The sequence below is a fragment of the Lycium barbarum genome, chromosome 6 (assembly GCF_019175385.1).
Source record: "Lycium barbarum isolate Lr01 chromosome 6, ASM1917538v2, whole genome shotgun sequence".
NCBI lineage: Eukaryota > Viridiplantae > Streptophyta > Magnoliopsida > Solanales > Solanaceae > Lycium > Lycium barbarum.
In genome coordinates, this window is record NC_083342.1 from 76,345,055 (window position 1) to 76,369,885 (window position 24,831).

The 24,831-nt window shown below is 37.9% G+C and overlaps 1 protein-coding gene across 1 annotated transcript; it reads right to left on the reverse strand.

Annotated features, from left to right (window-relative positions):
• Positions 1-268: 268 nt before the first annotated feature.
• LOC132644245 (uncharacterized) lies at positions 269-24,472 on the reverse strand. The gene is made up of 8 exons (XM_060360826.1): positions 24,069-24,472; positions 22,892-23,164; positions 20,887-21,170; positions 19,471-19,599; positions 9,507-9,629; positions 3,721-3,828; positions 887-1,065; positions 269-568 (listed from the first exon to the last, which is right to left on the reverse strand). Exons 1-8 carry the CDS (start codon positions 24,214-24,216, stop codon positions 448-450), a joined length of 1,365 nt encoding a protein of 454 aa, XP_060216809.1. The 5' UTR covers positions 24,217-24,472; the 3' UTR covers positions 269-447.
• Between the last annotated feature and the right edge of the window lie 359 nt (positions 24,473-24,831).

Consider the following 24,831-nt stretch of genomic DNA (forward strand, 5'->3'; position numbering starts at 1 on the left):
AAAAATTATACAAATATTTACAATTATTTATAAAAATTAAAATATATATTGCATATATATAATTAGTCAATTTGGTTCGATTTTCCTATGGTTTTGTTTTTAATAAAATCAAATCAAATCAAATATTGTCAATTTTTAAAATTTAAAATCAAATGAAACCAAAACCCAAGAAAGTATGATTTATTTAATTGTTTTGGTTCGATTTTACCAAAGCATAAACACCCCTTCACAGCCATAGGGATGTATTAGTAACTCTGCTTCTTAGTAGTTGTATTAGAAGTTGCACTTGGACACTTAAATAAGATACGGAAGATATTTGAGTTACAATCCAAATCAAAATCATGAAGCCGTTCTAATGGCATTCATCTTTTAAGCATAAAATACTCTCTTTCAATTGATAGGGCTATAATAAGTATTACAAAAATTGGGCTTGGACTCCTGGTTGGACTACAAGTTATAGTTATCTAGTCCTAGATCCCTAAGTGCATCGGTTGCAGCATTCTTACAGCTCTTGTAAATCTTTGCCTTTCTGATGAGCTTCTCAATGCCATTACCAAGCAAAATAGTTCTGAAAAACAAAACACGACGTAATTTCATCAAGGACTTTCACAATGTCAAGCCTACTTAGTTCCTAGGGGACTAGCTGAGAAAAAACTTACCACACCCGCTATTTGCACCAAACCACATTACTTTCCCATGATTTCGTGATACATATATATGCCAACTAACCATGATTAAGTGATTAAAGTTTAAATAATGCATTTATTGGTTTGGTACAGCTGCCGGGTGCAAATAAGTTCTTTGCGACCATCTACCCTTACAAACAGGCACATCAAAATCTTCACATATCAGCAGAAAGCAAATAACAAGTCTAGTGGGCACTTGCCTGTTTTCTGGATTCCTAACCACAAGGTTTCGAATCATGAAACAGCAGCTTCTTTGCAGTAGCTCTGATTCTGGAAACCTCTGCATAGCTTGGATAACCATATCACCAGCTCCGGCTTCAATTGCACGCGAAGCATTATGCGGAGACCTCAAGGACAGTACAGTTATCAAAGACATGACCTGCAACATGGAAAGAGCAGCAAAGAGGTGTTTGGTGACTAAATTGTGTACATGCAGATAGTGTTGTACCTATTGAGGTGTGTACGAGGATAGATAGAATTAACATGAATTTCCTATGCAGCGACACGAATGAGAAAAAGAAAGTACAGCTTGCCAATTGGGTTACTCTTTGTAAGAGCAAAAGGAAAGGAGGTTTGTGTATTCAAAATTAAACTTCATCGAATTGGCTGCCTGACCAATCTGCTTCCCATTTTTGGAGAAGTCTTATGAAAGCTAAGCCTGTTTTGATTAAGGAAGCAAAATGAAATTTGGGACATTTAAGATTAATAGACTTTTGGCTCGATTGGTTGTGTGTTGACAGGCCACTCATCAATAAAATTACTGTTGATATTGGTTCGGATAAACACTTCAATTACAGTATGTGGTGTGATGCTGGATGGAGAATGGGATTTATCTTCTACAGCTTATTGTCTTGACTCATTCGACATAAATACTACTTTATCCTATTTTATTGCAAATAACGTTGTCTTTGCAGATAAAATCATTTGGAATGAACGGGTTATAGGAAGTTCAGCACCAAGTTGGCATACGAGATAACTTGTGATGATGAAACTATCCAAATTACAGAAGACGTACTAATGTATGAAAAATTTGCATTCCTGAAAAGATTAAAATATTTATTTGGCTTGCAGGACATAATAAACTTATGTCAACTGAGCTTAAGTTCACCAGGAAGATTATTGAATTACCCAAATGTGAGCGATGTGACGTTGAGGTGGACGATTCTCCACATTTAATTAGGGAATATGCGAAGTCTAACAAATATGGAACAAGTTCATCTCATCAAATGAGTTTGAGGTTATCACTTCTAAGCCAATGCTTGAATGGATTAATGATATCACAAATAATACTTGGTATCCTTCATGTAGTGCTACACTTATTTTTCAAATTTTGTGGCATATGGAAAGAGAAACAAAAATTTAATTGAAAACAAATATTTATCTATTGATGTTATCGGTAAATAAATTAGTGATTAAGCTAAGGAAAGTACTGAAGCATTCCCCAGTAAGATTTATATGTATTAACAAGCCAAACTAATAGCTTGGTCTTCCCTTTGTACATGAAATGTTACATTGGATATTGATGGCAGCGCATGACTCAATTGGAGATGCTGCTTATGGAGGGATTTAAGGGATGATCAAGGAAAGCGGATGCTAGGCTACTCTGAAGCCTACATCAGGCCTCACTATAGAACTATGGAGCATCAAACAAGGGTGAACTTTAGCAAAAGAAATGGGCTATAAAGAACTGGAGGTGGAAACAGACTGCATACTTGCTGTCAAACTTATCAAAGAAGAAGACATACAATGTCACCCTCTTAGGGCTATAATCGAAGATTGTAAGTATTAAGACCACTATCAGACATATCTAGAGGAAGGCGAACCAATGTGCAGAATTTTTGGCAAATAAAGGCCACAACCACGATGAAGATTTGATAATCTGGAAGAACGCTAAAAAATGGAGCTTCTACTAGCAGATTTAAGCCATGTGGTTTAGGAAAGATTTTAAGAAATTCATTAGTCAATTTTCCTATGTACCAGAAAAAAAAGAGTCCTGTTTTTTTTTTTAGGAGATAGTCCTGTTTTCAAGTATAACCATCAATATGTTTCCACCGCCAGTTAAGGGTGAGACGCTTTTATGGTATCTCTAATTTATTACTTCCTCAGACCCGATTTATATTACTCTTTCAACTTTGGGACATAAAAGATGTTTAATAAATTTTTAGTACAAATATAATTCCATACAACTTTCACCAATTTCTAAAATTGAAATCTAAGTAAACGTAGCTTTAATATTTTGTTCTTTCTTTCAAATCAATTTTCAATTATTACTACTATTTTTTTATTCCACTGCTATCACGCTATGTGTATATGCTGCACAAGTCAAATAATATCTTAAAACTATGAATCAAATCAAGTTGTCATTTAAATTGGGGAGAGAGTGTATAATAATGAAGGAAAAACATACATTAAAAAAAAAAAAAAATACAAGGCACCCATGGGTATGACCTAGTGGTCAAAGAGGCAGGTGCAAACATTGGAGACTTGGGAGACTAGGATTCAAATTCCAGTAGAGACAAACTTTAGGTGATTTCTTTCTACCTGATTAAGCATTGGGGGCAAAATCACCAGTATCAATGTTGGTAGGAGGTAGCAGGTAATCGATAGAATATCCGAGGTGTGTCCAAGCCAGCCCGAACAATACCGTTATAAATAAAATAAAAACAACACCAAAGAGTGGAACTAAAAAGCAATAACTTCTCTTATATGATTACAGTTTTGACCTTTTGAAGTTTCTCTAACAAGGTGATTAGAAGAAAAATGACCAAGTGTTACACCAACTGCCTTTCCATTAATTGTTGTAGACTATCCCTTTTAGCTGACGGTTTAGCTTCCGTACAAGATCTTCAAGTGATATTTAGCCCTTATCCCCCCCCCCCCCCCCCCGCCCGCCCCCCCAAAAAAAAAAAAAAACTTTTTAGCATGAGTCAATAAGTCAATTGATGGAGGTCCTTCATATCCAGTCGTACCTCTCCACTAGAAAAAACTAGAGAACAATGATTTGGAAAAATATATGTATATCTAATGGTATTACCTCTTGTAGCACATTCGGATCATCGGAAAATCTCATTGCAAGTTTAATAAGCTTGTCCATACCACCCCTATCTACAATAGCACTCTTGTTTGAGTCACTTCCTGCCAACTGCTCACTATAATACATTAAAATCTAATTTAAGAAGGAGATAAATAACAGATAATCAATTCATGGGGGCCAAAAGAAAAGTTGAAGTTATTCTAGTAATGACAAACAAAATTTAATAGGATCCTGAAACATGATCCATAATATTCAATCTACTTATCCAGAAAAAACAATTTGTACATCAAAAACTAAATTTAAAGTGTAAGATTATGCTACAAACGATATTTTAGGAATTGCACCCGATAGCAGGTTTTGACCCTGCTATTTAAACTATATCCATCTCAAATTATTTAATTTGTAGCCAGTATTGACAAACTTCAGATAAAGTCTGTATGCTCCTCCTCCGATTCTTCTTCTCGTTCTTCTTCCTCGTAGTTGTTGATTGAATGATGGTTTTTGACAATAAAGGTGCAGCACAAGTTGCTTATTGCTATGTTGGTATGGGATTTAATGAAAATTATGTATTTAGCTTATAAAGTGAATACATAAATGAGTTTCAACATGATTTATTACAATACCAAAGACTACAACATAGAGTTAAGACCACAGCGTTTATGAGGAGGAATCTTGCACTAATATCCCAGAGGTCTTACCCATAATAAGATTTTACCGCTTCTAGAGCCCTAAGCAAAGATGGAGAACGAGGAGTGGTTGATGTTGTTACAATGTCTGAATCACCACTGGAATGACCAGCAAGAAGAGACTGAAGTTAGGCCTGCCAGTCCCGAACTTCAGACATACTGGTCCGAAGTTTTGGACTGTCAGGCCAAACTTCAAACAAAAATATCTGAAGTTTGAGATTGACGGGCCTACACTTCAAACAAAATATCTGAAGTTCTTGCTTGCTTCCAAGTTGATTGAAGTTTGGTTTTGTCAGGCCCAGTGTTACTAAAAACGCTCGCTTCAGTGCTTAAAGTGTGAAGCGAGGCAACGCGTGGCGTCCAGCACTTTTATGTCCTGAAGCGAGGCGAAAACAGAAAAGCGAGCGCTTCAGCAAAAGAAGAGACTGAGGCGTGAAGCGTCGCTTAAGCGGAAAAACCGAGACTTTTAGAAATTTAATTGAAGTAAGGGTTAATTTAGGTCTAATTTTAAAACAATTGCAACAGAGACTTACACATCTATTCTTGTTGCTGCTCTAATTGAAACAAACCCATGTTATGAGTATTATTGACTATCTAGTTCTAGCATCTATCATTTACTTTTTGATTTAGAATTGAAAGATGTGCTTAATACTCCCTCCGTTTCAATTTGTTTGCCTTACTTTCCTTTTTAGTCCGTTTCAAAAAGAATGTCTCTTTTTTTTTTTGGCAAATCTTTAATTTCAACTTTCCACATGGCATGTTTACGACCACAAGATTAAAGGGCATTTTGGTACATTCTACATATCTTTAGTTTAAGACCACAAGATTCCAAAGTCTTCTTTACTTTCTTAAACTTCGTGCTAAGTCAAAACCAGACAAACAAATTGAAACGGGGGGAGTGTTATCTTCTATTGCGTGAGCCGAGGGTAGTATATCAGAAACAACCTCTATCTCACACAAGGTAAGGGTAATGTCCGTGTATACTCTACCCTCCCCAAACCCCACTTGTGGGATCACACTGGGTATGTTGTTGCTATTTCTATCGAGTTCTTGGTTATTTATCTATGCAAATTTAATATTTGTTTTTTTAATATTAAATTGCGATTCAGTTGAATAAAGTGTGCGCTTCGCTTCACGCTTCTGTGAAGTGAGCCCAAGGTTAGAGATCTCACGACTATCTTGGTTGTGGTCGATCGGTTCTCTAAGTATACCACTTTTATTGCGACACCTAAGTATATATCAGCAGAGGATACAGCTCGACTCTTCTTCACCCATGTTGTCAAATATTGGGGTCTGCCCAAGGACATCGTTAGTGATCGCGACTCTCGCTTCACTAGCAACTTTTTGACTCAGCTCTTTAAGTGCCTAGGGTCCAAACTGAGTCACAGCTCAAGCTTCCACCCGCAATCCGATGGTCAGACGGAGCGGTTCAATGGCATGTTGGAGGAATATCTTCAGCACTTTGTTACCGGCTCACAAAAGAATTGGGTGAAGCTATTGGATGCAGCCCAACTGTGTTTCAATTCACAAAAGAGCTCTAGCACAAACAAGAGCGCTTTTGAAATTGTTACCGGACAGCAACCACTACTCCCACACACTGTGAATGCCCCAAATATGTCAAAATCTCCACGAGCAGCTAGCTTCTCGAAAGAATGGAAGCAGAATTTGGAGATAGTGCGGAGCTATCTCGTGAAGGCGCAAAAGCGGATGAAGAGACATGCAGATCAGAATCGTCGCTTTGTGGAATATCAGGTTGGGGACAAGGTGATGGTGAAGATCCCAAAGAGATACCTATTTGCAGGGGTCCATGACCCCCGCCTGTTGCAAAAATACATTGGACCTCTGTCCATTGAGAGGCGCATTGGAAAGGTAGCATACCGGGTGGATACCCCAGCTTGGTGGAAGATTCATCTTGTGTTCCATGTCAGTCTTTTAAAGCCTTTTCGAGAAGACACAGAAGACCCTTCACGAAGCCAGCTCACAATACCCAGTATTCGAGGCCCACAAGCAACTGGGAAAAGGGTAGTAGAAGCCATCATCAACGATCGAGTCATACATGCCTCGAGGAAAGATCACCAAGAATTCCTGGTGAAATGGCTGGGATGTGATGCAGAAGAGAATACGTGGGAAAAGGGCACCAGTCTCAAAGCCTACAAGCACCTAATCGATGAATATCTTGCAAGTAAGGCGCCAAGGACGTCGCCAACTCAGGTGGGGGAGAATGTCATGGGCGGCTTTCCAGCCATGCCCCATTACCCCTTGGATGCGCCCCATGGCGCCATGGCAAGCCTCTCAGCGCCCAGCGCCATAGACGGCCCCATGGTCTCGAACGCGCCAAGTGACAAGGTTGCTTCTGCCTATGTCACCCCATCGATGTCCCTCGCTAGCGCCCCTATGCTGGCCGTGCCCCAACGCGTGCCCAGCACCCAGTGACAGTGCAGCCCTGCTACAGTGCCTGCGCCCCAGTGTGCGCGCGCCCTGTGCCCTACGCGCACGACAGTGTCACGACCGAGGGTGCACATGGACCTGCTCTAGTTAGGTCTTTTATTGTAAATATAGAGTAGTTTACTTTATGTATTTTGGGTTATGATTCTCTAGCAAAGTTATGTCTAGTCCTGTAACTTTGGTTTTTCTTTTTAAAGCATTATTAGGGGGGATCAAGCAATCAAAACTTTCAAGCAAGCAATCAATTATCTGTATTGGTGTCCCTCCCCCTCTACACCGCTTGCTCTCATTGTAATAGCTTTCATTACTGCAATCAAACCTTCTTTCTTTCTCATTCTCACTCACTTTTCTGTTCTCTCAATTGCTATTGACATTGGTTTTCCCGCACGACACTGACAGTCTCGTCTAGCGTGCGGCGGGGACCTCGATTGGCGGATAGTAACTTTGGAAACATCGGTTGCTTAGCCTTACGTCGCCCTTCCAAGAAGTCTCAGGAAGGCGCCGCGTAACAATATTATTGACTATCTAGTTCTAGCATCTATCATTTACTTTTTGATTTAGAATTGAAAGATGTGCTTAATACTCCCTCCGTTTCAATTTGTTTGTCTTACTTTCCTTTTTAGTCTGTTTCAAAAAGAATGTCTTTTTTTTTTCGGCAACTTTTTTTTTTTTGGCAACTCTTTAATTTCAACTTTCCACATGGCATGTTTAAGACCACAAGATTAAAGGGCATTTTGGTACATTCTACATATCTTTAGTTTAAGACCACAAGATTCCAAAGTCTTCTTTACTTTCTTAAACTTCGTGCCAAGTCAAAACCAGACAAACAAATTGAAACGAGGGGAGTGTTATCTTCTATTGAGTGAGCCGAGGGTATATCAGAAACAACCTCTCTATCTCACACAAGGTAAGGGTAACGTCTGTGTATACTCTACCCTCCCCAAACCCCACTTGTGGGATCATACTGGGTATGTTGTTGCTATTTCTATCGAGTTCTTGGTTATTTATCTATGCAGATTTAATATTTGTTTTTTTATGTATTAAATTGCGATTCAGTTGAATAAAGTGTGCGCTTCACTTCACGCTTCTGTGAAGTGAGCCCTCATCGCTTTTTTTGTTTCTCGCTTTCCAAAAAACTGGTCAGGCCTAGCTTCAGACTCATATGTCTGAAGTTTATAACTTCAGGCCCAGATTTTTTCAACTTCATTCGTGTACTGAAGTTGATTTTGAAGTGGGTAAACTTACAAAAATTTACAAACTTCGGCTATGCCTTATATAGGGGTCCCAAAATCGGCTATCTGTACACTTCTCCCAACAAGACTTACAAGACAATTGGACCTTCTAAAGTACATCCATACATATGACAAAGGATCATGAAATATCAAGACACTATTTATAAAACGGAAAAGGGCCAAATATACCCCCTGTACTATCGAAAAAGGGTTAAATATGCCCCTCGTTATACTTTGAGTTTAAATATACCCTTACCGTTATATTTTGGGTACAAATATACCCCTCCACCGTTAAAGTTGACCGAGGTGGAGTACCCCGATTTTACCTCTCCTCTCCTTACCTTCTTCCACCGCACCCCCCCCCCCCCCCCTCTACTACTGTCCTTATGCCCACCACCATTTTCACCAGCTCAAAGTTTCTTTTCCTCTTGTTACATAGCTAGTCCTTATGCCCACCACCATTTTCACAAGCTCAAATTTTCTTTTCCTCTTGTTACATAGCTATGAATGCATCTAATTAACGCATAAGAAAACATTGGAGAAAACAGAACACTAGAGAAAGATTTTGAGAATCAGAGTCGGGTTATCCAGTAGATTGAAGCGAAATTTAAAAATTTTGACGGTAATTTTTTGCTAACTGAAGTTCTGGAGAGCTTGAAGCAGACAACAAAGGTGAACCAGCAGGATTAAAGTTCTTTAGTAATTACAAAGTGGGGTACAAGAACCTTGAGCTTATATTTGGTTTTGTTGAAGAATTTGTGAGTTTTTAGTTCTGGGTTTCTCATTTGCATCACTAAGTTGTGATCTTTTTTGGAAAAAGCCAGCTTGTAATTTGGGCAATTGGGGTTGTTCACTCCTTAATGCAGCCTAAATATTTAAGGTCTGCATGAATTTCAGCGTAGGTATAGGGATCTTGAACTGCATATTGAGTTTCTTGAGAATTTTGAGTTGTGGAATTGTTTATAATGTTACCAAGTGGCACTGAGTACTTGATTAGTAAATTGAAATGGCTTCAAAATTGAGAGAGAAAAGAAGGGTTTGATGTTGCGGGCGTTGGAAGAAGGTAGGGAGATGAGGGGTAAAATTGGGGTTGGTTAGTGAGGTGGCATGTCACATCGCATTTACTATATTAACATATTAATGCCATGTGAGATTGGACTCCACCTTGGTCAACTTTAACGGTGGAGGGGTATATTTGTACCCAAAGTATAACGGTAGGGGTATATTTAGACCCAAAGTATAACAAGGGGTATATTTGGCCCTTTACCGTTTATAAAATCAGACTTCAGTCCTCATAGATCAATAATGAAGATACGCTCAGCAGAAGACTTGCTAACCTACACAAGGCACACCCCAGTATATCAATCAAACACGAGGAAGAAACAGGAAAAAAAATAGTTTATGTTGTAAATCAACTTTGCACCTTAGATAACAAGGAGCAGCAAGTTCTGGCTACGACTTTTTCACCCTGTTCACCGCTGTCATCTATACATCGAAGAATTGCACCTATACCACCATTATCTGCAACGGCTCTGCATATTTCATCCTGAACCCAAAAGATACAAGAGCTAACAATTAAAAATTATGGAGCAACTGAATCAAAGTTGCACGTCACTGACTACAGGAATATGTTATGAGCATTAGTTTGTTCTTAGTGGAACCAAAGGCAACTAAGAGAACTTACAACTAATGCCTTGCCACCTACTGAGTACATGCTAGAAACGGTTTACATTTATTTTCTAAGTAGGCGTTTGGCCATAGAATTTAGGAGCTTGATTTCATATTTTGATTTTAAATCAGCATTTGTTTATAAAATCTGACAAAACTTCAAGTTCAACGTCAAATCATGATTTCAAATACCAAATTCTCCAAAAAGTAGGATTTGGAATTCCAAATCGTGAAATCAATTTTTTTTTAAATGTAAAATTTGACCCATAAGTTTATATTTTGTAAAAATAGACCCATCATTTTATATTTTGGAAAAAAAGACTCATGCTCGACGTGAAGAGATTGTCTGTACAATATGGGAGGATGTTATTAAAGAATAGCTAGTTACTACTATTGTTGATTTTTTGAAAGTGGATCTTCATAAAAATTAGCATGTAATTGCGAGCATTTATTTATAAAAGGAATATGGAGATATGTATTTTATTAATGCAGTGCCTTAGGATATTCCGATACCTTGTTTATGAACTATGATTTGCTTATTTGGTAAGACTGTCTAAGAGTTGGGGAAGCTTTGATAGTTTGCATAAATTGTGGGGTTTTCACGTTTATCAGGAAAAAAAATAACTTAAGAAATCCAAATTTCATGTCCAAACAAAATTTTAACTTCAAATCAACCTAATTTCAAATCATGATTTGAAATCTTGTCCAAATGAGCCCTAAGATTCTATCACTTGCAAAGTTCAAAGGACCTACTTTGAAACACTTTAAATGTAATGGAAGATCTTCAACTTTTCACTGCACCTTATATAAGATAATTCTTTATTTATGTTTTGAGAAGGTAACAGTAAGATAGTTCTTACTTTAATTGTGCTAGTCAAGGTAGGCATTGTGTATTAGGAGTAAGGTGGAAATCTTTCAAAAAAGGATGAGTCATCAGAGTGACAATAAGCCCCTGAAAGTGATTGATTAACATCATTTATACATTTATGTAACACCTCGTAGCTTCAGGCGAAGGTTTGACTCATAAGATTGATAATATAATGGAATCAATATGAGGGTTCTAGGAAGTGTTTTGAAAACTAATCAACTCATAAGGAATGTCTTTGGGCAAAGCAAAGTTGGAAGCCACTCTACGGGGCATGTTTGCAAGTGAGTTTGTAGAAGGTCTTACTTCCAACGACCATAGCCCCTTTATTAATTAGGAATTTGAGAAAACTTCCTAAATGAAAGTTGTAGCCCTTTGAAATACCTTTCCAACGGTTTATTATGCGGGTCAAGGGGACATCTGTACAAAAAGTTATGGCCATTTTACTGAAAGATTACAGAGCAGTCCGTTCACTGGTCATGTTATACGAACGGGTTATACGACCCATATAATTTTATACGGACTGTATAACTCGTCCATACTTCATGAAACCTCAACCCGACGTTCTGTTTTGTGCCATGATAAAATATGGTCATATTATACGGACCGCATAACTTTATACGGACCGTATAATATGTCCATATAATTTCCGCCTCACTTTTGTATAAATTCAAGCCTTGAGTTCTTTTATTTCATTATTCACAATTCCAAGTCCTAGCATCAAGGTAAGTCAATCCAAACACTTCCAACTCAATTCTAACATATACTCTAATAATCTAAACAAGAAATCATTGTTCCTAATCTAGGGTTTTCAAGAAAACCCATCTCAAGGTTCAAGAATCAAGATTTAGGAAATCTTCTCCAAAAATTCAAGTCTTTAATTCAAGTTTTGGAGCAATTAAGGTATGTAGAACTTCCATCCACATGTGGGAATCTCTACGTTCTTCCCCATGCTCCGTTTCTTGATATCCATGAAGTTCAAACCCTAGGGCATTAAACCCAACATATTGGTCCATAGTTATGTATTTATGTATATGAATTTTGTATCTATATTCATTATTGTATTCTTAATCTTCCATTACGGTTATTAGGAATCCTAGCTTAATCCATGAATCATGAATTCTTCCTCATGTGTTCTCATTATGTTTATATGAAACTTTATGATTTCTATCTAGCAAGTTACAAGCATGTTTTCAAGTCAAATATATATATAACCATGAACTATTGTTATTACTCATGAATCAAGAACATGTTTGCAAGACTATGACAAGTTATCTCATGAAACCATATCACAAAATATTTCATAAAACCATGTTTCAAGTTATTTCACGAAAATCATGGCTTCTTAGCCAACTACATCATGTACATGTTTTTGGGATTTGCTTAGTTAACCGAGAAGGCTCAGTAAAGCCTGAAACTACATAGCTACCGTAGGATAAGGGTTGTCAGCAAGAAGGCGTCATCTTCATTATGCAGTTTGGATCCTTACATGCTTATTATTACTTAAATCTCATATCCCTGGCAAGGTGTGAGTGTTCTGCTGGTAGGACGCAAGTACCAGATCATGTTGTCGGTTATACTATAACATTCCCCACGTTATAAGCAGTTTTATATACATGTATTTCCATTGATTTACTGTTTTCTGACTTCACTCACGTTTCATGCTCATGTTCAAGTTATATGCAGTTTCAGTTCATGTCCTATACCTATGTTGTGCCAAGTTCTTTATTTCAGCAGGTTTACATACTAGTACTATTCACCATGTACTGACGTCCCTTTTGCCCGGGGCCTGCACTTCACGGTGCAGATACCGATTTTCAGGAGCATACACCTGCGCAGTAGGATCACCTCAGTTATCAGCTTATTGGTGAGCCCCACTCCTCTCGAGCTTCAACATGGAGTCTACATTCGTATTCAGTTTATGGTAGTCCAGGGCCATGTTCTGTTAGTTAGTATCCAGACATGTTTTAGAGGTTTCATAGACAGATGTTAGTTCACAGAGTCAGTTATGCTTTCATATTTGCAGACTATTACGTTTTCATGATTTTTCATGCTATGAGATAATTTCAAGACTTTATTCCGCAATTACATTTTCATGATTCATTTAAATTGCATCATATAGATTGTATTATTTTGATGACCATGTTGACAAGCAAGCCATGAGGTTCGCTAGGACACATGCAAGCAAGGCCCGAGTGCCGTCTTACGCCCAGGCCATGGTTCGGGGCGTGACAAAGCTTGGTATCAGAGCCTAGGTTCAAGTGTCTTTAGGGAGTCTATGAAACCGTGTCCAGTGGGGTCACTTTTAAATGTGTGAGGGCCCCATACATATAAATAGTTCACCACCAAGACATTTAGGATTGTCTCACTTCTTTCATATTCTAAATCGTGCAGTTAGAGCAGTACTTTTAGGATGTCTTTCTAATTCGTGCGTGTACGTATTTTCAGAAAATGCCCGCGAAAAGGAAATACACCAGAAAGGCTACAGCCACCAACCAAGGGGCTACTGCGGAAGCAATTCGCGAAGAGACCGTTTCGACTCAGACAGCAGCCCCAACCGTGCCTACAGTTACACCTCCTAGGGATTCGGATGGGGATGTTAAGAATGCTATCAATATGCTCACACAACTGGTAGCAGCTCAGGCCCAACGTCAGGAATCTGGGTCAAGTTCAAGAGGTAATGGAGAGTTTTCTAAGACTAAGGACTTTCTCGGATGAATCCCCCAGTCTTAACGGGGATAAAGAAAGATGAGGACCCTCAGGAATAGATTGATGCTCTTCAGAAAATCTTCAGGATTATGACAGTTACGGAAACCGAAGCAGCTACTTTTAGAGCTCATCAGCTGCAGAGCATTGCTAACACCTGGTATGAATCTTGGGAATTATCCCTAGGTGAGGATGCACCTGATGCTACATGGGATGAATTCACGAGTGCATTCCTGGACCATTTCATTCCAATAGAAGTCAGAGAAGCTAAGGCTGAACAATTCCTGAAGCTTAAACAGAATGGTAGGTCAGTTCAGGACTACTATTTAGAATTTATCAGTCTGGCTAAGCATGCTCCAAATATGGTACCGGACATGAGGGCAAGAGTGAGGAGGTTTGTTGGGGGTCTTGATTCTCATTTGTACGATGGGGCCAATATTGCCGCACAGAATGGGGGGATAACTATTTCCAAGATGGTTGCTTTCGTACAAGGAAATGAGACTAGGCTGAAGGAGGAGGAAGCCTTGCAGAAAGAGAAAGACAAGGAGTTCAACAAGAGAGCAAAGTCTACCCAGGGGCGGATCTACTTGGGGGCCAGGGTGTTCACCCGAACACCCTCGGCAAAAAATTACAGGGTATATATAGGATAAATTTTCTGTGTTTATGTGCGTATATTAACTTTTGAACACCCTCGACAAAAAATTACAGTGTATATTTAGTTTCTTTTTTTTTTCCGAACATCCTGAATGAAAATCCTAGATCTGCCACTGAGTCTACCGGACAGTTTAGCGGCAATGAAAAAAGAAAGTTCTTTAAGAACAGGTCAGCCGGACCTGCTCCGTCCACAGCAAGTGCTCCAGTTTCCAAGTTCAGGAAAGATAACCGTCAACAGAATTTCAAGTCGTCAGGCTCCCAGTCTCAGGCCAGTGTGACTCAGAGTAACTTCACCAATCCGATTTGTGCTAAGTATGGGAAGAGGCACCCTAGGGAGTGCCGCTCTGGATCGAATATTTGCTATGGGTATGGCCAGCCGGGCCATGTTCAGCGAAATTGCCCTTCAATTAGACAGGGCACAGGAGGTAATCGGACTCAGTCAGTAAATTCATCAGTTCCTCATAATAACCAGACTCAGGCAGGACGTGCACCAGCTAGATCCGGCAACACAAGCGGTGACCCAAACCATTTGTATGCTTTAACCGGGCGCCAGGATATCGATGCTCGTACTGATGTTGTCACAGGTATACTCACCATTTTCAGTTTCGATGTTTATGCTCTCATGGACCCTGGATCCACCCTATCCTATGTCACCCCTTATGTTGCTAAGAAATTTGGTATTGAACCTGAAAAGCTAAAAGAACCTTTTGAAGTGTCTACTCCGGTTGGTGAGTCAGTCATAGCCCGACGTGTCTATAGGGGCTGTCCAGTCAGAGTTTATCACCATGTTGTTCCAGCTGACCTATGTGAGTTAGAAATGGTAGATTTTGATGTAATCATGGGCATGGATTGGTTATATTCATGTTATGCGTCAGTTGATTGTAGAACCAAAGCTGTAAATTTCAAGTTTCCTAATGAGCCATTCTTAGAGTGGAAGGGTGATTCAGTAAGTCCTAAGGGTAGGTTTATTTCTTACCTCAAGGCAAGAAAAATGGTGTCTTAAGGGTTATATCTATCATCTCGTTCGGGTTAGGGATTCAGCTTCCCAGACCCCAACTCTTCAGTCAGTCTCTGTTGTTAATGAGTTTCCAGAAGTCTTTCCCGAGGATCTTCCCGGAATTCCTCCTGATAGGGAAATTGATTTCGCAATTGACTTACTATCAGGTACGAAACCTATATCTATTCCACCTTATAGGATGGCTCCAGCTGAATTACGAGAGCTTAAGGCTCAACTCAAAGATCTTCTAGACAAGGGTTTTATCCGACTCAGTGTCTCTCCATGGGGTGCCCCAATCCTTTTCGTTCGCAAGAAAGATGGTTCTTTGCGTATGTGCATTGACTATCGTCAGCTCAATAAAGTTACCCTCTTCCACGAATAGATGACTTATTTGATCAGCTTCAGGGTGCCCAAAGTTACTCCAAGATAGATCTCCGATCAGGTTACCATCAGCTTAAGGTTAGGGGACAAGATATTCCTAAGACGGCCTTTAGAACCAGATATGGTCATTTCGAATTTTGTGTCATGTCCTTTGGATTGACCAATGCCCCAGCAACATTTATGGACCTCATGAATAGAGTCTTCAAGCCATATCTCGACCTCTTTGTCATTGTCTTCATAGATGATATCCTCATTTACTCCCGTAGTGAGGCCCCGCACGCAGAACACCTTCGTATAGTTCTTCAGATTCTCAAGGACCGTAAGTTGTATGCAAAATTCTCTAAGTGTGAGTTCTGGCGCAAGTCAATAGCCTTCGTAGGTCATGTGATTTCTGATGAGGGTGTTCAAGTTGACTCTCAGATGATTAAGGTCGTTAAGAATTGGCCCAGACCCACATCAGTTTTAGATATCCGCAGTTTTTTGGGTCTAGCAGGCTATTACAGACGTTTCTTAGAGGGGTTTTCATCTATTTCAGCACCATTGACCAAGTTGATGAAGAAGGAAGTTAAATTTCAGTGGTCAGATGCCTGTGAGCGCAATTTCGAGGAATGGAAAACGAGATTGACTTCTGCGCCAGTTTTGACTCTACCAGAGGGAACCGAAGGGTTCGTGGTTTATTGTGATGCTTCGGGAGTTGGTCTCGGATGTGTCTTAATGCAGCATGGTAAGGTTCTAGCTTATGCATCTCGTCAGCTCAAGGTTCACGAAAAGAATTATCCGACTCATGACCTAGAGTCGGCAGCTGTAGTTTTTGCACTTAAGATATGGCGTCATTATTTGTATGGAGTGCATGTTGATATTTTCACAGATCATAAGAGCCTGCAGTATATCTTCAAGCAAAGGGAGCTGAATCTTAGGCAAAGGAGATGGCTCAAATTGCTTAATGATTACGATGTGGATATTCTCTATCATCCGGGGAAAGCGAATAGCCGATGCTCTTAGTCGGCGTTCCATAGGGAGTTTAGACCACATTGATGCAGCTAAGAGAGTTATGACCAGGGAAGCTCTGTATGGGCGAAGGTGTAGATCACCAATTGGTTGGTTCGAAGTTGGTGAAGCAGAGTTGTTAAGGACCAGATTTGGTTTATCAGGCTATGGAGAAAGTCAAGTTAATACAGGAGCGTTTGAAAACGGCTCAGATTCGCCAGAAGTCTTACACAGATGTGAGGCGAAGGGACTTAGAATTTTCAGTTGATGATTGGGTGTTCTTTAAAGTCTCACCCATGAAGGGTGTTATGAGATTTGGCAAGAAAGGGAAGCTCAATCCCAGATATATTGGACCTTACAGAATTCTGCGAAAGGTCGGTCTAGTAGCTTATGAACTTGAGTTGCCACAAGATTTGGCTGCTGCACATCCCATGTTTCATGTGTCCATGTTGAGGAAGTGTGTAGGAGACCCGTCGTTGGTTATTCCTGCTGATACTATAACAGTTAAGGATGGTTTGACCTATGAAGAGATCTCCGTAGCCATTCTTGACCGTCAGGTTCGCAAGTTGGGAACTAAGGAAGTAGTCTCAGTGAAAGTCCTGTGGAGGAGTCAGAAAGTTGAGGAAGCTACATAGGAAGCCGAGGAGGATATGAAATCCAAGTACCCATTTTTGTTTGAAGAGCAAGCAGAGACCTCTCAAGGTAACTTTCCATAGCCCATGTCATGTTATGTCTCATGTTTCACGCTCATGTCATGTATCCGGTGCCCATGTTCCATGTCTCAGTATTCACGTTTCCATGTAACCATGTCATGTCAGTTCAGTCTCCATGTTTCATGTCATGTTTCCTTCACGTTCATGTAGTCAAGCCATGTCCAGTCATATTCTTAACCACCTATCATTCGAGGACGAATGATCCCAAAGGGGAGATATTGTAACACCTTGTAGCTTCGAGCGAAGGTTTGACTCATAAGATGATAATATAACGGAACCAATATGAGGGTTATAGGAAGTGTTTTGAAAACTAATCAAGTCATAAGGAATGTCTTTGGGCAAAGCAAAGTTGGAAGTCACTCTACGGGGCATGTTTGCAAGTGAGTTTGTAGAAGGTCTTACTTCCAACGACCATAACCCCTTTATTAATTAGGAATTTGGGAAAACTTCCTAAATGAAAGTTGTAGCCCTTTGAAATACCTTTCCAACGGTATATTATGGGGGTCAAGGGGACATCTGTACAAAAAGTTATGGCCATTTTACTGAAGGATTATAGAGCAGTCCGTTCACTGGTCATGTTATACGAACTGGTTATACGGCCCATATAATTTTATACGGACCGTATAACTCGTCCATACTACATGAAACCTCAACCCGACGTTCTTTTTTGTGCCATGGATAAAATATGGTCATATTATACGGACCGCATAACTTTATACGGACTGTATAATATGTCCATATAATTTCCGCCTCACTTTTGTATAAATTCAAGCCTTAAGTTCTTTTATTTAATTATTCACAATTCAAAGCCCTAGCATCAAGGTAAGTCAATCCAAACCCTTCCAACTCAATTCTAACATATACTCTAATAATCTAAACAAGAAATCATTGTTCCTAATCTAGGGTTTTCAAGAAAACCCATCTCAAGGTTCAAGAATCAAGATTTAGGAAATCTTCTCCAAAAATTCAAGTCTTTAATTCAAGTTTTGGAGCAATTAAGGTATGTAGAACTTCCATCCACATGTGGGAATCTCTACGTTCTTTCCCATGCTCCGTTTCTTGATATCCATAAAGTTCAAACCCTAGGGCATTAAACTCAACATATTGGTAGCCCATAGTTATGTATTTATGTATATGAATTTTGTATCTATATTCGTTATTGTATTCCTAGTATTCCATTACGGTTATTAGGAACCCTAGCTTAATCCATGAATCATGAATTCTTCCTCATGTGTTCTCATTATGTTTATATGAAACTTTATGATTTTAATCTAGCAAGTTACAAGCATGTTTTCAAGTCAAATATATATATAACCATGAACTATTGTTATTACTCATGAATCAAGAACATGTTTGCAAGACTATGACAAGTTATCTCATGAAACCATATCACAAGATATTTCATAAAACCATGTTTCAAGTTATTTCACGAAAATCATGGCTTCTTAGCCAACTACATCATGTACATGTTTTTGGGATTTGCTTAATTAACCGAGAAGGCTCAGTAAAGCCTGAAACTACATAGCTACCATAGGATAAGGGTTGTCAGCAAGAAGGCGACACCTTCATTATGCAGTTTGGATCCTTACATGCTTATTATTACTTAAATCTCATATCCCTGGCAAGGTGTGAGTGTTCTGCTGGTAGGACACAAGTACCAGATCATGTTGTCGGTTATACTATAGCATTCCCCACGTTACAAGCAGTTTTATATACATGTATTTCCATTGATTTATTGTTTTCTGACTTTACTCACGTTTCATGCTCATGTTCAAGTTATATGCAGTTTCAGTTCATGTCCTATACCTATGTTGTGCCAAGTTCTTTATTTCAGCATGTTTTACATACTAGTACTATTCACCATGTACTAACGTCCCTTTTGCCTGAGGCCTGCACTTCACGGTGCGGATACCGATTTTCAGGAGCATACACTTGCGCAGTAGGATCACCTCAGTTATCAGCTTATTGGGGAGCCCCACTCCTCTCGGGGTTCAACATGGAGTCTACATTCGTATTCAGTTTATGGTAATCCAGGGCCATGTCTTGTTAGTTAGTATCCGGACATGTTTTAGAGGTTTCATAGACAGATGTTAGTTTACTGAGTCAATTTATGTTAATCAATCACTTTCAGGGAGGATGAGTGCACAGATATGCAAGAGATACTGTACTTCTTTTATTGTTAAAGGTAGTATATTAATTCCAGCAACAAGTGCTGTAAGATAATTTCAAGAAGGCTACAATTACAAATTATGTAATGAGCTCGAAAAGTCAACCACGAAAGGGATAATGAATTCTGATAGATGCAAGGAAGATTTCAGCTTCAGGGTTTTAAGAATGCTTATATGCAAAATGCGAAGTACATAATTAACATATTCCTTGTGTCTTCAAGTTATTTCATATATTATACAGTACTTACATTAACAGCAACAGCCTTTAAAGCAACACTTGCAGACACCAGACTAGGCGACTTGATCCCTTCATGAAGTGAATCAACAAGTGCTTCAACAATTCCTATTTTTGCAAACTTTCTGGCGTACCCATAAACCTACAGTTGAGAACAATAACAATTACAGAAAGTCTCACTGTTTAGAGCATGCCTTAGAGCAATGTAAGAATTAAGAAATTCAATCATTGTTGCTAAATCCATATACTTTCTTAATTATCCAGGTCGGCCTACCTTACCAATTCAACCAACTCCCAGCCCAGTTGATATCTTGATAGCCCAAAACATTCACAAATCAGTAAATAACTGGATCTAGGATAAGCAATTCAAGATCTATTATTAATACAGCCTCCTCCATTAGAATGTATAAATGGTTTATCTGGAGTCAAGGATCATGGATCTGTAGTTAAATAATTTGATCAGCAATAATGGATCCACTAAAAAAAAAAAAAATCCTCAATATGAAGGTATAGTTGCTTGAGAGTTAATTCGCAAATGCTTGAGAGTTAAATAAAAAGATTTTTTTTAGAAAAATAGACATCAGAAATAAGAAGAGAAGTTGCATATCTTCACTTTTAAAGAATACCAAATATTAAAGGAAAATTGGTCAAAGTATTAAATTTTGAAAGCAATCTGTGCCATTTTGTTTGCCACAAAAGAAGTTATAATCTAACAATTTACTTCACAGTACCTTCAAGGTACTATACTTAATAAATTTAATTTACCTATCAAAAAAAATAAAAAATAACTTCAAAAATTTTGTCGCAATATGATGGACGACTAGCATAATGCAACTCTTACAACAACAACATACCCAATGTATTCCCACCAGTAGGGTCTGCTGGGTTGGTGGGGGGGTGTGTGCGCAGCCTTACCCCTACCTTGTGAAGGTAGAGAGGTTGTTTCTGATAGAACCTCGGCTCAAGTTAAGCATATCAAAACAGGTATGAAAAGGAAATACAGTAGAGAAATAGTCATGTTGAAAATAATGGAGAAAAGAACATTAGCAACAACAATGAGAAATCTTCAGGTTATCTATAGTTCATATGGTAAATGCCTGAATTGCTTTAGTCAAAAGTGATTAATCGATGCAACAATACAACTTGAACAACTGCTCACTCAGTAAAATAAATTGGTGCTTTAGAGAACATTATTATAGACTAGTCCAGGTCACAGGTCCAATTTATCTTGTTCAGTCTAAAAAATTAGCCTGATCCCAAACTTATTAAGGAACAGAAGAGGTTGCATGAATCTGTCCATGTGAGGTATTCCATCTGTATTATGGTGACAAACTCGGGATTGCTTACTTGTATTATGGTGACAGAATTCTGGTTCTGATGAGCAATTAACATCAAATAGCAACAACTACTACTACAAATGTTTACTTACTTCAGAGGCCACAACACGATTATCATCAGATGTTAGCAGGACTCGTACAGCATCATATAAATAAGGAATGCTCCCCCTACTAAATTCTCTTAAACATTGATGAATCAGCTCATCAATTTTCAAGTTCATAAATGCCTCCTTGAGGACCTCATTACCAGTTGCAGCTGCAGAAACAACAGAGAATCCACTGTTCAAGACGCTTGAGTTTTCTTTCGTATTGTTTAGGATATTCATAACCATCCTTGGACCATCAATCTCCCTAAATATTTCAGTGCTCTGTAGATCTGCACACGATACAATTATGCATATTATACATTGATGATATCAACTTTCCCATCTAGACATATGGAAATACTGTCAAAATTTTCAACCAAAAAAAAAAAAAAAACGAATATCAAATTGACATTGAGGAATATGGGCGCCGGCTTGGCTTAGCTGATTTAAAGTAGCTAATAAGCATTAAGTGTTGAAAAATACTTTTAAGTGCTGAAACTAATTGAATAAATAAGCAACTACTTGTTCGGATAAAAGTGCTGAAACAGATAATAAGCAATTGAAGTGCTTGGTAAAAAGTATTGATAAGCATTTATGTCTATTAAAATGACTAAAACACCCTTAAAGTTGTTTACACAAATAAAACATGAAATTTACTAGATTTTACATTTCAGATTGACTCAACAGAAAATAATATATGTCTCTTTTTATTTTTAATACAAAATTAATTAGATAAGATTTGTTTTGATAAATATAATTTTTTTTTATGATAAGCTAAAATAATGTTAATAATTTGATTAAATTTTGTTTGTAAAAAGACATCTTAAATAACACAAAAAATAATTGTGTAAAAAGAACAAGCACTTAACATCATGTTGATAGAATCATATTCTAGACCCTTTAGTGTCATTTCTTTCTTACTTTTTATGGCTTTTACGAAGTGTATATATATGTATACGAGTCCCTCAATTCAAATATCGCAAAAAAAAAAAAAAGCAGAAAATCAATCGGATTTCTTTTAACGTACAGAGCTTCTTAAGAAGCTTGATTGCTCTTGATGGTGGCAGACGACGATTCTGGGCCATGAAAGAAATCGTGTAAAAGGGGAGGGGGTGAAGTCATGCACAGGTTTAGGGGTTTTATTTCAGTAAGGATATTTTGGGTATAACGAAATAATATTAGGAATAGAAATTATGATCTTGAGAGATTTCTACATCACTAGTTTCAGAATAGTACACCACCCACTATGCATAATCATTTCATCCTCTAAATGTGCTAGTGATGCATGAAAGGAGTACATAAATGCTGATAGATCTGCGACAAAAGAGTCCTAGTGGTCCAAATAATGTACTACTCCCTCTGTCCCAAAAAGATTGTCTTCCTTTCCTTTTTAGTCTGTCCCAAAAAGATTGGCACCTTTCTATATCTAGAAACAATTTAACTTTATGAGATGATTTACAGCCACACAAATATCTAAGGCTTGTTTTGGACCACACATTTCAAAAGTCTTTCTTTATTTCTTAAACTTTGTGCCAAGCCAAACTAAGACAATCTTTTTGGGACGGAGGGAGTAACAAATAATGCTTGAGATGAGAAGTATGAACTAGGATTTGCTTTCTCTAAAGAACAATTAGCGCAAAGGCCTTCAGTTTCTTTTGTGCTAGATGCATGCCTCCACTAAATTACAACAACTGAACGGAAAAAAAAAAAAAAAAAAAAAAAGGGAAACAAAATTGACAAATTTAACCCAATTAACTGCATCAGCATTCATAGCAAATCAATAAAGCTATAAGTAAGTGTTTCATTAACAAGTGCAAGAACTAGAACAGTAATTTTCAGTTTCACTGCCAATATAAAATAATAAGAAAACAAGTATTTGCCCAGCATTTCACTATATATTATTTCTTCTTCTTTAAAGTAATCAAAAAGTAACAAAATCCCAAAACCCACAGAACACATCAAACTCCAATAACAGTGATTCCCTCAAGAAACATTATTGTATGTGACATACCATGAAGTAAAGAAACCAATGTGTTGAGAGCTGAAACAAGGCCGTCGCTCGCAAGTTTAGAGCATATGGAACACACCAATTGTAGAGCACCTTTCTTAGTTGCTATAGCAGCATTTCCTGATCCATCAACATTACACGCATCATTCAATTTATCTAACCATTCAACAGTTTCCTTCTCATCCCCGCCTCCCTCCTTCCAATCACCATCCAATTCCTTCAGTCTCTCAAGTGATTCAATTACCGGATTTTCCTCCCCAATGCTAGTTACGATCCCTGAGAGGAAAAGGAAAAAAAATGAGTCTGTTATTGAAACTAGAAATACCTACATATTTGTCCGGAATCAAATTCGAATCTTTCACAATATTTAAAAAATAGACACAAATGAGAACGGGGTGAATATAGAGCATTTATATAGCCCAAAGTCTTCTAATATGGTTAGGGGTCGTTTGGTTCGCGAACTAAGTTATCCCGAGATTATGATCCTTGAACTAATTTATCTCACCTGAGAGGTGCGATAAAATAATACTTCCTCCGTCCCAATTTATGTGACTCTCCTTTTTAGTCAATCCCAAAAAGTATGACACCTTTCTATATTTAGCTACAATTTAACCTTAAACTTTCCATTTTACCCTTACTGAAATTATTTATAGCCACACATTTCTTTATACCTTGTTTTAGACCACAAGTTTCAAAAGTGATTCTTTCTCTTAAACTCTGTGGCCAATCAAACACCATCATATAAATTGGAAGGGAGGGAGTATCAAGTTTGATGGGATAAGGTGAGATATCCAGGATTAAGTTTGGGATGAAATTTATACTCTATTTGGTTGAACGTATAAATCCATCCTGAGATATTAAACTGTAAGGGTGGAATATATCGCAGGATTAAGTTTGAGATAAAATTCATACTCTATTTGGTTGAACGTATGAATTCATCAAGAGCATAAATTGATGAATTCATAGGTTCAACCAAATAGAGTATAATTTAATCTCAAACTTAATCCTGGATATATTCCACTTTATCCCGCGTACCAAACGACCCTTGCAGTTTAATATCTCAGTTTCGCGATAAGCATGAGATGTAGATAATGAAAGTAGATGAAACGCTAACTAAACAAATACAGTAGAAAGGAATAAATACAGAGGATTAGTAGAAAGGCAAAGAATGAATGAACACCGGAGAGATCAACGCCTTGGAGATTTAGAGTTTGAATAGCGTCTTGAAGGGCTTCAGTGGGGTCCATTCCAAGATCTTCAATATTTTCCTGAACCAATTCATCGAACGCTTCTTGAGATATTGTACGCACGGACTTCGGTGGGCCCATATTCCCAAATCTGCAACTAAGGGAGATCGCCGGCAGTGTAAGTGATTAAGAGAGAGCTCAAAACACCATAATTGGAGTGTGTGTCATTATTATAACTAGTATAAAAATGGTAAAAATTAAAACTTCTAATGTTATTAAAATTAGTATTCGCGCTATGCGCGGAAAAGCGTCAATCTTGTTAAATTATGATTCGACTTAATTGAGTACATTAGATTATACATATCTGTTTTAACAAATATCCAAATATCATCTTGTTTCTCAATGCAATACCTCAATAACAATATCTCGATGTTCTTAAAGGAAACAAATCATAAGGTCAGCGAATAATTCTTACATTATTTTTTCTATCACATCATCAACTATTTTGTAATATTAAATTACTAATATAACTTTTTATTAGCTTGTCACTTGTCAAATGTCATTATTGGCTCTCCTTTTAATATAACAAAGATATACTTTTTCTTAATCGTGAAATATTTTTTTAACTTTATATTTCATCAATTCTAAAAAAATTGTCCTCTTTTGACTTGGCACAAAGTTTAAGAAATAAAGAAAGACTTTTAAAATGTGTGGTTCAAAATAAGCTTTAGATATTTGTATGGCTGTAAATCATCT

Bases quoted from the DNA above. Each gene is read 5' to 3' on its own strand.
- LOC132644245 (XM_060360826.1), bottom strand. From the start codon at position 24,216: ATGGGCCCACCGAAGTCCGTGCGTACAATATCTCAAGAAGCGTTCGAT. The intron at 23,165-24,068 runs GTGTTCATTCAT...TTTTCCTCTCAG, and splicing joins CCAAGGCGTTGATCTCTCCG to GGATCGTAACTAGCATTGGG. The intron at 569-886 runs GCAAGTGCCCAC...TTTGTTTTTCAG, and splicing joins GTTAGGAATCCAGAAAACAG to AACTATTTTGCTTGGTAATG.